We start from the raw sequence: 12,738 nt of genomic DNA, 5'->3' as shown, positions 1-12,738 counted from the left end.
AACTATATCATCTGCGGAAAGGTTAATAATAGTATGCGTTTTTTGCACCTTCTATGATTCAACTTCAAAAAACATCAGTCCTCTGGGGAGATGCTCATCACACCTATAATTGTCAAAATTAATGGCTTCCAGCCTTTTACGTAACGGATATACAAATGTCATTAGCAACAACCTGAATATGAAAAAGGTATAAAACCCTTGTGTAACTGAGCACTGGATATAGGCTTAGGCAGGGCTCTGTCTTCTTCTTTTAGGATTATATACTGTGCATGTTAGGGTATGTTTCCCACCACATTATTCTGACATTATTTTAACCACCAAAAGTATACTGTGAGTACTTTGCCCATTAAATCATTCACTTCTGGGATATTTACTGGTTACAACTCATGAATTTGGTGCGGATTAGACACATTCCTATGAACAGCTCCTGTATCAAAGCCTCACTGTAATAAAACTCACATTCGTGTGGACAAATGCACTGGGAATTTTCAGTTTTCCACAATTTTTCTTTTGCACATTAAGAAAATAGCATTGATATGTTTAGTTGAACAAGTATATGTGGAGATTTGAAATTACTCGTCCACAGAGGGAAATGTGAGGCAGTAAATAAAATACACTCTTCAGGAACACTGAGGAACACAGAAGAATATAAGCCGAGGAAATAGTGGTGTTTGCATCTTAGGAAATATCTGCCACAATTCAAGGAAACCTGCAGGGAAGCTGATAATAGCTATAATACCGTGTTATAGATGTAAACATGGGAATCGACATTTGGATGCAAAGTTTTTTCAGCAGGGCAATGCTTATAGTGGTGCTGCTCCTTGTACTGCTGTGTCACACTGTGTGCAAGACACATTCTATAAACTGTAGCATATATGATGATCCTCTCCCTATTCCTCATAAATTTTACCAGCCAGGTGACCTCATCATTGGGGAGATGGTTTCCCAGGTCCTCTTCAACTACGATAACCTCCATTTCACAGAACTGCCTGCCCAGATGTTGTTCGATGAACCTCTGTAAGGCATTCTCTCTCTTTCATTCTGTAAAATGCTTGGACCATTAAAATGGAAAGCATATCATAGTATAACAATGTGCATCAATAAGAATTTATATACTGGTATGAGGATAATGGAATTTGATCAAACTTCCTTCTTGGTAACCATTCTTTGCCTTACCTTTTACCATGTTTTTTTTAAGTTGTTGCTGGATAGGAATCACTATTTTCTTTCACAGCTGCCAAGGAATGAATGGAACCTATGCATTTCTATTGGGCTTTTGCTGAATAACTACATGGTGGATTATGCTCACGGTTTTCCTTACCTATTTACTTCTTATATTTATATATGCATGGGTTAATATAAAAAATAAGAGGTTTTCAAAAGATAATATCTTTATTAATGGAAAAAAAGGATGTCAGAGGGTCGTCATGGCTACTCTAGAGTAACTCCGCTTGAGTCCAGTTTGTATTTCAAGACATTTATTGTGCTAATTATTTAAAGTGTAGAGACAGCTAAAAAACATGACCTCTCATCCCGAATCAGAATCCGGCAATGGCATACATCTGTTCCTACGCCAGCAAAGTAGTTTGGGCACCCCAAAACGCTGCCCCCTTGACCTGCGTTGTGGTGCTCTCCTCATTTCTGGCGCCAGAAGGAGTGATGCCCTTTCAGTTTCCTCCCTCAGCAGTCGGTTCCCTGGCTCTGCAAGCATCTGCCTGCCTCCCTCTGCCTCTGAGCTTTCCCATTGTCCTTCCCTCTGATTTCTCTCCCTCTCCGAGACTCCTCCTCCCCCTCTGGCTGCTTCAGAACCACTGGAGCTCTCTGTACTTGATGAGGTGGACGTTAGAATGATGGGGATTGGCTCCCTGTAGGGAGTCCCCCTTACAGAGGAATTTGCCACTTTTGTTTTCCCCTCACTTTGTTCCCATAGTTGTCTCCATCACTGCCTTCTCTCATGTTCTTCCACACTTCAGATTTATTTAACCATTTATTTTCTATTATTCTATTTGAGACATACATTCTTCCTATTAATGCCACGCCTACAGTTTTCCTAGCAAAAATGGCTACATATTGTTCAAATGGACAGCACAGTAAAGAGGGAGCAAATTTTGCTTTCAAACTTTAAAAATTTATGCTGCACAAATAAAATATCATAGGGATATGTGGATTTTAGAAAGTAGCTTGTGACTTGACCTAAAGGAATCATGCACTTCAGTAAGATTTTTGGTGTATTGTGAATTTGTAAAAAATGGTAAGATTTACTCTGTAAGATTATATTGTAAGATTCCAATATAATCTCCCAGTTCCTCTCCTTATGCTAAGTGCCCTTCAGTTATAATAATAATAATAATTTATTATTTATACCCCGCCCATCTGGCTGGGGTTCCCCAACCACTCTGGGCGGCTTCCAACATAAATATTAAAATACACTAATTTCTTAAAGATTAAAAGCTTCCCTAAACAGGGATATATTATATCAATATATCTCAGATTTCAGATAATATAAATGATTCTTTATTGGTTGCTTGAAGTGACTAAATGATATTCTATATTGCTTCTTTCATCAAAGCTGTTGGCTTGTTAAAGAGACAATCAGTATATTGAGCTGAACATTAGAAATGTCACTTGGGAGAGATTAAAGAAAAATTCTCACAAATATATTAGAGTGCACAACAATAGAGAAATATGAATGTTTCATAGCAAATGTTTTATTAAGCTTTAGAGTGATCTCAAAACAGTTAGACTCCTTAGTTTTCCATGCAAGAAATATCACTTTCAGGTGTCAGTTCTTCTTCAGTCTATTGTAATTTATGGTCCTAAGGTTTGCCTCAATCTTGGAAGCCCATGAATGAATGAATGAATGAATGAAGAGTACAAATTATTTTTTGTTATTGTAGTTGCTTTATTAAACATTTGTCATTCTCATTACAGTTCAGTGCCTAAGAACTACCAGCACATCCTGGCCTTGGTATTTTCTGTCAAAGAAATAAATGAGAATCCCACAATCTTGCCAAATATCTCTCTGGGTTTCCACATCCTCAATAGCTACATGACAGCAAGAATGACCTATAAGGCCACTCTGAGCCTCCTTTCAACACAACAGAAGCTTGTCCCCAACTTCAGGTGTCACAGCCAGAACAATCTGATAGCTATCATTGGAGGATGTTTCTCTGAGACCTCTGTCAATATAGCTGCCATTTCAACAATCCAGAAGACTCCACAGGTAAGCTGGGGGCTTGAGGGAATGGAGATTTCAGAATAGTAGCATCAGATCTTGAAATTTAGAAAGCATTTGACCAAAATCTTCATACTGTTTTGCTAGGCAAACTGGTTAAATGCATGCTTAATAATACTAGAAGATAGAATCATTCATTCCTAACTGGAAACTTTACTGAAGGATTGCTCTTTCACTAGGGCTGTGAATGCCCCCAACAACAACAAAATCTGATTCTGGGCAAACTTAAGACAGGTATCTCAAGGGGTGGTTTTGTTTATTCTAACTGTCTTTAAATTTAGCTTTTTCATGTAAAGAATTTTTTACAGTTAACATCTTCATATTTCATGAAGTTTTTTAAAGGAATGAATCATCTGAAGAATCTCTGGAACTCTATTTTCCATACGCCTAAGTCAAAGAAAGCACTGCTAATAACAAGGCCAGTGGAAGTGATGATATTCCAGCTGAATTATTTAAATTTTTAAAAGATGATGCTGTTAAGGTGCTACACTCAATATGCCAGCAAGTTTGGAAAACTCAGCATTGGCCAGGGATTGGAGAAGATCAGTCTACATCCCAATCCCAAAGAAGGGCACTGCCAAAGAATGCTCCAACTACCACACAATTGTGCTCATTTCACATGCTAGCAAGGTTATGCTTAAAATTCTACATGGTAGGCTTAAGCAGTATGTGGACCAAGAACTCACAGAAATGCTAGCTGGATTTCAAAGGGGCAGAGGAACCAGGGACCAAATTGCAAACATGTGCTGGATTGTGGAGAAAGCTAGAGCAGGCACCCCCAAACTTCGGCCCTCCAGATGTTTTGGACTACAATTCCCATCATCCCTGACCACTGGTCGTGTTAGCTAGGGATCATGGGAGTTGTAGGCCAAAACATCTGGAGGGCCGCAGTTTGGGGATGCCTGAGCTAGAGTGTTCCAGAAAATCATCTACTTCTGCTTCACTGATTACGCAAAAGCATTTGACTGTGTCGACCACAGCAAACTATGGCAAGTTCTTAAAGAAATGGGAGTGCCTGATCACCTCATCTGTCTCCTGAGAAATCTCTATGTGGGACAAGAAGCTACAGTTAGAACTGGATATGGAACAACTGATTGGTTCAAAATTGGGAAAGGAGTACGACAAGGTTGTATATTGTCTCTCTGCTTATTTAACTTATATGCAGAATTCATCATGCGAAAGGCTGGACTAGATGAATCCCAAACCGGAATTAAGATTCCTGGAAGAAATATCAACAACCTCAGATATGCAGATGACACAACCTTGATGGCAGAAAGCGAGGAGGAATTAAAGAACCTTTTAATGAGGGTGAAAGAGGAGAGCGCAAAATATGGTCTGAAGCTCAACATCAAAAAAACCAAGATCATGGCCACTGGTCCCATCACCTCCTGGCAAATAGAAGGGGAAGAAATGGAGGCAGTGAGAGATTCTACTTTCTTGGGTTCCATGATCACTGCAGATCTTGACAGCAGTCACAAAATTAAAAGACTCCTGCTTCTTGGGAGAAAAGCAATGACAAACCTAGACAGCATCTTAAAAAGCAGAGACATCACCTTGCCGACAAAGGTCCATATAGTTAAAGCTATGGTTTTCCCAGTAGTGATGTATAGAAGTGAGAGCTGGATCGCCGAAGACTTGATGCTTTTGAATTATGGTGCTGGAGTAGACTCTTTAGAGTCCCATGAACTGCAAGAAGATCAAACCTATCCATTCTGAAGGAAATCAGCCCTGAGTGCTCACTGGAAGGACAGATCGTGAAGCTGAGGCTCCAATACTTTGGCCACCTCATGAGAAGAGAAGACTCCCTGGAAAAGACCCTGATGTTGGGTAAGATTGAGGGCACAAGGAAAAGGGGGCGACGGAGGATGAGATGGTTGGACAGTGTTCTTGAAGCTACCAACATGAGTCTGACCAAACTGTGGGAGGCAGTGGAAGACAGGAGTGCCTGGCGTGCTCTGGTCCATGGGGTCACAAAGAGTCGGACACGACTAAATGACTAAACAACAACAAGTCAAAGAATGGCAGGTTGTCACTAAGAGGTGTTTCCTTAATGCAGTTATGAAATAAAAAGCAGTGAGGTAGACAGGCAGAGCAGCAGCAGGAATTGGAAAATTTATAAATGTGTATTGCTGGCAGGGCAAGAACTGGAAGCATTGATTTTTTTTAAAAAAAAAACCTACTAGCTATGAAAAAAGCACCACAAAGCACCTATTACAAGTTATAAGTTACAGCATAGAGAGAAATATGACACGAGAACAATACAGCTGTGTAGAAAAGTGATACCCCAAATTGTTTGTGTATGAGAGAGAAAGACCACTGTCTAACAACTAAGAAAAGAAGACAACCCACAACACACACACACATTATTATTATCATTATTAAATAAAGTCAGGATGGGAATGATTGATATGGCAAGGCAAGGCATAAACTGAATGGAATCATATCTAACCACCAAAGAAACCAGCAATTATAGTTGACTGTTCTCTCAAGGAAATAACTAATTGGAGTTAAGCAAGAGAATAAGAAAGCACTTTTTTAAAGAAGTCACTATCTCTTCACAAAAGCACTGTCATTGAAGAGATGTTGGGTAAGATTTTCTAGGGTTGGAATTGGAGCAAGGGAGCTATTCAATTGATTTGTCAGTAATAGCTGCAGCATTATAACACAACTCTTCTCTGCCAGCCTCTCAAAACCCTGGAGTTTAGGTGTGGATTGGAAGAAGGTATAGTACTGTTGACCAAAGGAAAGGTCCGCTCCTCTTCTACTATACATCACACTCTCAACACCCTGGCATTTTTCTTGTAAGATTTCTGCTGTTTGTTCTTGTTTGTTTCAGAAACATTTGAGAGACAGTCTGGCTTTTCTGATTCTATTTTTTATTTTTAAATTCCATTTTGCCATGTAACTCCAGGGTAACTCTGGAAGGGCCACTCCATTCATAGAAATCTGTAGGCACCCTGACCCACCCAGTGTGCAGTGTGAATCAGCTTAAGGCATCCTGATATGGTTTATACCCCAGGATTCGGCTGAGTGATTTGCACAAACTTGACAATTGCTCCTCATCAAACTGAGAGAGGTTTTGCTCAGGGCTTTGTTTTGAACCCAGTTTATGTTAACTTTTTTCTCAAATAGTTTCCTATGATATTCTGAGATATCATAGGATTACTGACACGTCAAGAGACTGGAATAACATTTAAGATGACCTGAAAGTAACAAAAATAATTTAAGAAGAGGCAAATTAAAACTTTTGCACAACCACACTACAGTATGTGCATTCAGAAATTGAATCTAGTATTTGATGTGAAAATTACCTAAGAATTATACTTGATTGGCAACTAGGGGGCTTTTTAAGGAGCTGCACGAGGTGAAGTACTTTCTCCCTCCCTCCCTATAATTTAAGGTTGTGTTTTTGACCTTGCTATGCCTGTCTAGGGGTTGTCTGTTTTTTGGAGCAGGGGCCCGGTAGGAATTTTGCCACTTGCTGGTGCCATTTGGTTTTTGCCTACCGTGTGGCAAATCGTCACAACTTTGTAAGGCTGGCGGTTAGGCATTGGTTCATTCTTTGGTGGAGAGGATTATGCCTGCCCCTCATTTTTTGCTGCTGCTGCTAGGGAATTCCGTTAAAGGAATCCAGGGGCTCGATTTCCTGTATACAATCCCCTCTCAGGAGTAGGGCTATGCCAGAGTTCCTGGGAGCATCTGGGGTGAACTAAGAGGCGGAAATCCGCCCCTGTGCTCCCCCAGTATGTTTTCCCTTACTGACCTCTGGAAGTTCCAGTTGTCAGTCCCGTTCCTGCCTTGCATGTTCAGGTAGTGCGAACCAATGCCTAAGCAACCACTCACATGCTGTAATCAATAAAGTTGTGGCCAAATTAATGCCAAAAAATTCTTAAACAAATATTTTGTGTCCTGTGTGATTTATTTTGGAGGGGGTTAGGGGGTCTTCACATGCAAATGAATCCATAGGAAGATCTCATTCAAATAAATGAATAAGGGTCAAGAAAGATGGCCAGGGTTATAAAAATAAGGTTTTATTCGAAGGGCTAAATAATTTTCACCTTGGAAAAGAGGCCTCTCCCTCACGTAGAGGCTTGAAATATAAGGTAGAGAGTCATCAGTTGAGAATGGCCTAATTCTGGATTCACAGAATTATCTGAACTAGATGAGGTAAAAATCCTAGTGTAGCACAGGGATTCTGATAAATATTAATCCATTTTTAAACATTTAATTTCAGATAACTTATGGATCATTTTTGCCACCACAAGGTTCCAATATGGTATACCCATTTTTGTTCCAAATGGTCCCAGCTGAATCCCACCAGCAAATGGGAGTTGTGAGATTACTTCAGTATTTTGGATGGAAATGGGTTGGAGTTGCTGCTGTGGAAGATGACAAGGGAGACAGGTTTTTGCATACAATGGTGCCTATGCTTTCCCAAAATGGCATCTGTTATGCCTTCATATTAAGGCTACCGAAATGGAATTATGTAGATAAAATGGTAGACTTGGCATTACAACCATGGGGAAAATATGAAGTTCTTTGGGAGAAAAAAACCAATGTAATATTTGTATATGGAGAACGTCCATCCTTTCAGATTATAAGGATATTTTTGTTTCTAACACCCATTATGGAATGGCCTCCTCTTGGTAAAGTGTGGGTTGTTACATCCCACTGGGATTTCACATCCACGCCCTATCAAAAGACATGGGATATGCAAACCTTCCATGGTTCCATAACATTCACTGCTCACTCAAATCAGCCACCAGGTTTCCAAAGGTTTATTGAGGGGGTTACCCCATTTAGGGTGAAAGAAGATGGATTTATCCAGGACTTCTGGGAACAGACATTCAGCTGTTCATTAAAGAAGCAGGAGGAAGATGAAACAGAAACATGCACTGGGGAGGAGAAGCTGGAGAGCATTCCTGGTATTTTGTTTGAAATGAAGATGGCTGGCCATAGTTACAGTGTCTACAATGCTGTCTATGCTGTGGCACATGCTTTGCATGACCTATACAGGTTGAGATTGAAGCATAGAAGATTGTTGCGAGATGAGAGATTCTTATTTCAGAATGTGCAACCATGGCAGGTAATTAAAACTCAATATATGATCAAGCGCTGAAAGGAACTGTAGGTCTTCATAGAGCAATCCTATCAACATTGGTTTGGTTATTTGTCACTGTTCTGGTTGTTGTTTTATATTTGGATAAAACTATTTGGAGAATGAAGGTTAGCATCATATCAAAATAGGGAATTTTGATATTGGGATAAATGAAGGAAAATATCAGCCAAAAATATAGAGTCACCATATATAATGTCCAATTAATAAAGTATGACAGGTTTTTGTGATGGTCAATGAAATAGTTTGGACTCCTAGGTATCCTTTCCTTGAAATTTCCTTTCAATCTAGGTCCATCACTTTCTAAGGGGCATCATATTCAATAATAGTGCTGGAGAAACAATACGTTTTGATGACAATGGAGAATTAGTTTCAGGTTTTGATGTTACAAACTGGATGATGTTTGCCAATGGCTCGGTGATTAGAGTGAAAGTTGGCAGACTAGAACCTCAGACACTTCCAGGCAAAGAGTTGATGATTCATGATGATCAAATTGTCTGGCACCAAACCTTTAATCAGGTGAGTCATAGAGATAAATGATTAGGAATATAAGATAAAAACTGCCCATTAGGCCAGTACATACTGAATTATGCTTGGTGACATTGTCAAGAATGAATAATGAACAGTGATACCTACTTGAACTTTCCCTGCATAATCTCATATTTCTGATGTTTCAGAATCTAAGTCACATAAACTCTTCCTAAACTAGCTCTCCTTTTGCCTTTGGTAAACCCACTCCTCAAAGAGGGAAAGCAGCTCAAACCAAGGTTCACACACCACCACTATTTATGGTTTTCCTTTTGAAGCACAAGGTTATAGCAACACCTTCAGTGTTCTGGTAACCTTTAGGTTAGATTATTGCAACGTGATATCCATGTGGTTGTCTTTTGATCTATAAAGCCTTAAATGGCTCATGGCCAGAATACGTCAAGGATGCCTCTCCCCATATAAACCAATCCAGACCATGTGATCATAATCTGAGGCCCTTCTTCTCCTCCATGAGACATCTAGAGGGTGGCAAAATGAGAACAGGCCTTTTCTGTGGTGGCTTCCCACTTATGGAATGCACTCCCAAGTGATGCTCACCTGGTGCCCTTGTTATGTATGTTTAGGGACCAGGCAAAAATATTCCTCTTATCCCATGTCTTTGGCTAAATAAACAATCTATGGCCTTTTAAACTCTCTCTCTCTCTCTCTCTCTCTCTCTCTCTCTCTCTCTCTCTCTCTCTCTCTCTCTCTCTCTGTGTGTGTGTGTTTACCACTTTTGTTTATTATTGTGGTATGTATTTCTGTGTTTTTATTGGGAGTAGCAGGGGGTGACTGCCGGGGTGTTGCCCTGGGTGCATTTTTCTGGGGCGTGCATTTGGGTCCTCAAGCCACCCTGTCAGCTCTGAGTCACATTGCAAGACTGGGATCTGATCTGAATGATTCACTGCAAAGTGGCTTGGGGCTGACACGGTGGCATGAGAAGGATGCCACAGCCGAGGCTGGGATCAAAGGGTGCATGGGTTTGCGTCCTTTTCACGCCATGGCTGTTCTGCCAGCCCCAATCCACTTTCTGAGGCTGGGATCAGTCTCACAAAGCAACTCAAGGTTGGCATCACTCCAACGACATCAGCAGTGAGGCTGGGCTGGCATGCCAGGTTCCGTTCACCGTCTGTGCTCCCTGCGTGCCTGATACACGCACATAAACCACCCCGCGTGGCAGCAAACCACATTACACCACTGGTTTTTTTCTATTGTAATCTTTGGAGTAAGGGCAGTATAAACATGTAATAAATAAAAGATGAGATATGAATAAATTATCTAAAGCTCGCCTCACTATTTGGAGGCCCACCATTCTATAGCCCAAACCCCAATTCTTCCTGCTGCTAATCCTACCTGGTTCTATGCAGGTGCTCCCAGTTTCTGTGTGCAATGACAATTGCTATCCTGGCTACAGCAGAAAAAAGAAGGAGGGAGAGAAATTTTGCTGCTATGATTGTGTTCCATGTCCAGAAGGGATGATTTCTCACCAGAAGGGTAGGAGACATAATGACAGAGATATTGAGCAATTCTCCTAACATATTTTTAAATCTATACAATGTCTATTTATTGCTTTGATATAATATTTTTAGAACAGTATATGCAACACTTTTATTACCAGGCAGGCTGAGTAATCTTTGGCTGCCTTGTAAGAGAACTAAGAGCACATGTATTCTGCTTAGTGTTCAGAATCTGCTTAGTATATATTCTGCTTAGTGATTAGAATTGATTTTTACAGACAGATGATTCACTCTTCTTATTTTTCCTTTAAGACATGGATGCCTGCATCAAATGTCCAGATAGCCAGTACCCCAAAGAGGACCAAACTCACTGCATTCCAAGGGTTCTAAGCTACCTCTCCTACAAAGAAGACTTGGGGATCATCTTAGTTATCATGGCTATTTCTTTCTCTTTCATCACCACTTTAGTCCTTGGAACTTTCATGAAACACAACAACACTGCAATAGTCAAAGCCAACAACCAGACCCTCACCTACATCCTCCTGACCTCCCTCATCCTTTGCTTTCTTTGCTCCTTTCTCTTCATTGGACAGCCTGGAAAGGTGACATGCCTTTTCCAACAAGCGGCTTTTGGCATCATCTTCTCTTTGGCTCTTTCCTCTGTATTGGCAAAGACCATCACTGTGGTTCTGGCATTCTTGGCAAGCAAACCAGGTGCCAGGATGAGAAAATGGGTTGGCAAAAGAGTGGGAAATTCTATTGTTCTTTCCTGCACTTTCCTGCAAGCTGGTGTTTGCAGTCTGTGGTTGAGTATTTCCCCTCCATTCCCAGATACAGACATGCACTCATTGGATGGGAAAATCATACTTCAATGTAACGAGGGTTCAACTGCCATGTTTTACTGTGTCTTGGGTTATATGGGTTTCCTGGCCATTCTCAGTTTCATTATGGCTTTCCTAGCCAGGAAGTTGCCTGACAGCTTCAATGAGGCCAAGTTCATCACTTTCAGCATGTTGGTGTTTTGCAGTGTTTGGTTATCCTTTGTTCCAACCTACTTGAGCACCAAAGGAAAATACATGGTGGCTGTGGAGATCTTCTCCATCTTATGTTCCAGTGCTGCATTACTGGGCTGCATCTTTTTTCCAAAATGCTACATCATTGTGCTGAGGCCTGAGCTGAACAACAGGGAACAATTAATACGGAAAGCAAAATGAAAGCTTGTGTCCATCTCTTCCTTGTGCTCCTATACATATTCCATTGAAAATGCTAATGCTAAGGGATCTCATGAGATTTCAAGGATGGGTACTAGCTTAAAAAACTATATCTCCTCAAATTCTTCAGAATAGACTTGAATCAGGTCCACCCTTCCCTACATGGGCTGCACGCCTTGAATCTTTTTAATTTTGTATCACTCTCCCAAAGTTGAAACTATTTCACATTCTGTGGCCTTGTTAGGGTTGCATCTATCAATTCCTTCTGAAATGTGAAGTGTCCACTTGAATTTTTAGTAAAGAGCCCTGCTAGGATTGTGGTTCTGCTGTGTTTTTCCACTAGTGCAGGCATCCCCAAACTCAGGCCCTCCATATGTTTTGGACTACAATTCCCATCATCCCTGACCACTGGTCCTATTAGCTAGGGATCATGGGAGTTGTAGGTCAAAACATCTGGAGGGCTGCAGTTTGGGGGTGCCTGCACTAAGGTTTTAGATTTTTTTATGATCCCTGAAGATTCATCCAGGTTCAGTATACTTTACATTGCTTTCACTTTAAAAGCAGTTTTCTATCTTTCAAGAACCCATTGCTGCCACTAGCTACCCTGTCTTGGCCTCCCAAAGTAAGGTTTTCTTTGAGTTGGGAGGTGCAAAGCAATTTGGAACTCTTTGGGTTTCAAATGGAGTACTCAAGAAGTCTAGCTGTGGCTCCAATATAGCACTCTGGTTTTTGTATTATGATGAATGAACTGTAGGGTGGTGGACACAGAAAACAATGGTCTCTCGGTCTCCATATTTTTATAGACATTGACTAGACTCTAGTATCATTGGCCAACTTCAATAAAATATTGGGGAGCAGTATGTTTAGGTCCCTAAACTTACTTATTTATTTACTTTATTTCTTTGGCTCTCCCTTATTTTTTCTCCTAGAATACATAAATAAATCTGGTCCAGAATACATTTTTTTGCCAAAAAATAATGTATATTTTCCCACTTGTGAGCTGTTCATGACATTGGTGACCCGTTTTTTTAAAAAAAAATCCTGCTGTGGTCCCATCCTTTGGAATAATCATCTCCCTCTCCTATGGGAAGCACCATCAGTTAAACCTGCTGTAGACTTACCTTTCACCCATGATCATTACGCGGGATCTTGACATCTTGCCTATTACAGTGCTTTAGTGCATTTTTGTAC

At 40.5% G+C, this 12,738-nt stretch overlaps 1 protein-coding gene across 1 annotated transcript; it reads left to right on the top strand.

Annotated features, from left to right (window-relative positions):
• The first annotated feature begins 757 nt into the window (after positions 1-757).
• LOC118077505 (vomeronasal type-2 receptor 26-like) lies at positions 758-11,550 on the top strand. Its single transcript, XM_060281205.2, has 6 exons — positions 758-1,017; positions 2,932-3,223; positions 7,470-8,321; positions 8,643-8,870; positions 10,247-10,373; positions 10,649-11,550. Exons 1-6 carry the CDS (start codon positions 758-760, stop codon positions 11,548-11,550), a joined length of 2,661 nt encoding a protein of 886 aa, XP_060137188.2.
• Positions 11,551-12,738: the final 1,188 nt, after the last annotated feature.

The sequence above is a fragment of the Zootoca vivipara genome, chromosome 12, assembly GCF_965207765.1.
Source record: "Zootoca vivipara chromosome 12, rZooViv2.hap1.1, whole genome shotgun sequence".
In the NCBI taxonomy this organism is placed as follows: domain Eukaryota; kingdom Metazoa; phylum Chordata; class Lepidosauria; order Squamata; family Lacertidae; genus Zootoca; species Zootoca vivipara.
Note: the sequence above shows the minus strand (reverse complement) of the source record. Positions and strands in the feature narration are given on the sequence as shown.

Excerpts from the sequence above, each read along its gene's own strand:
- LOC118077505 (XM_060281205.2), top strand. The coding sequence starts at position 758 with ATGGGAATCGACATTTGGATGCAAAGTTTTTTCAGCAGGGCAATGCTT. Across the intron at positions 1,018-2,931 it reads ATGTTGTTCGATGAACCTCT|TTCAGTGCCTAAGAACTACC; the intron begins GTAAGGCATTCT and ends TTCTCATTACAG. Across the intron at positions 8,871-10,246 it reads GGCACCAAACCTTTAATCAG|GTGCTCCCAGTTTCTGTGTG; the intron begins GTGAGTCATAGA and ends GGTTCTATGCAG.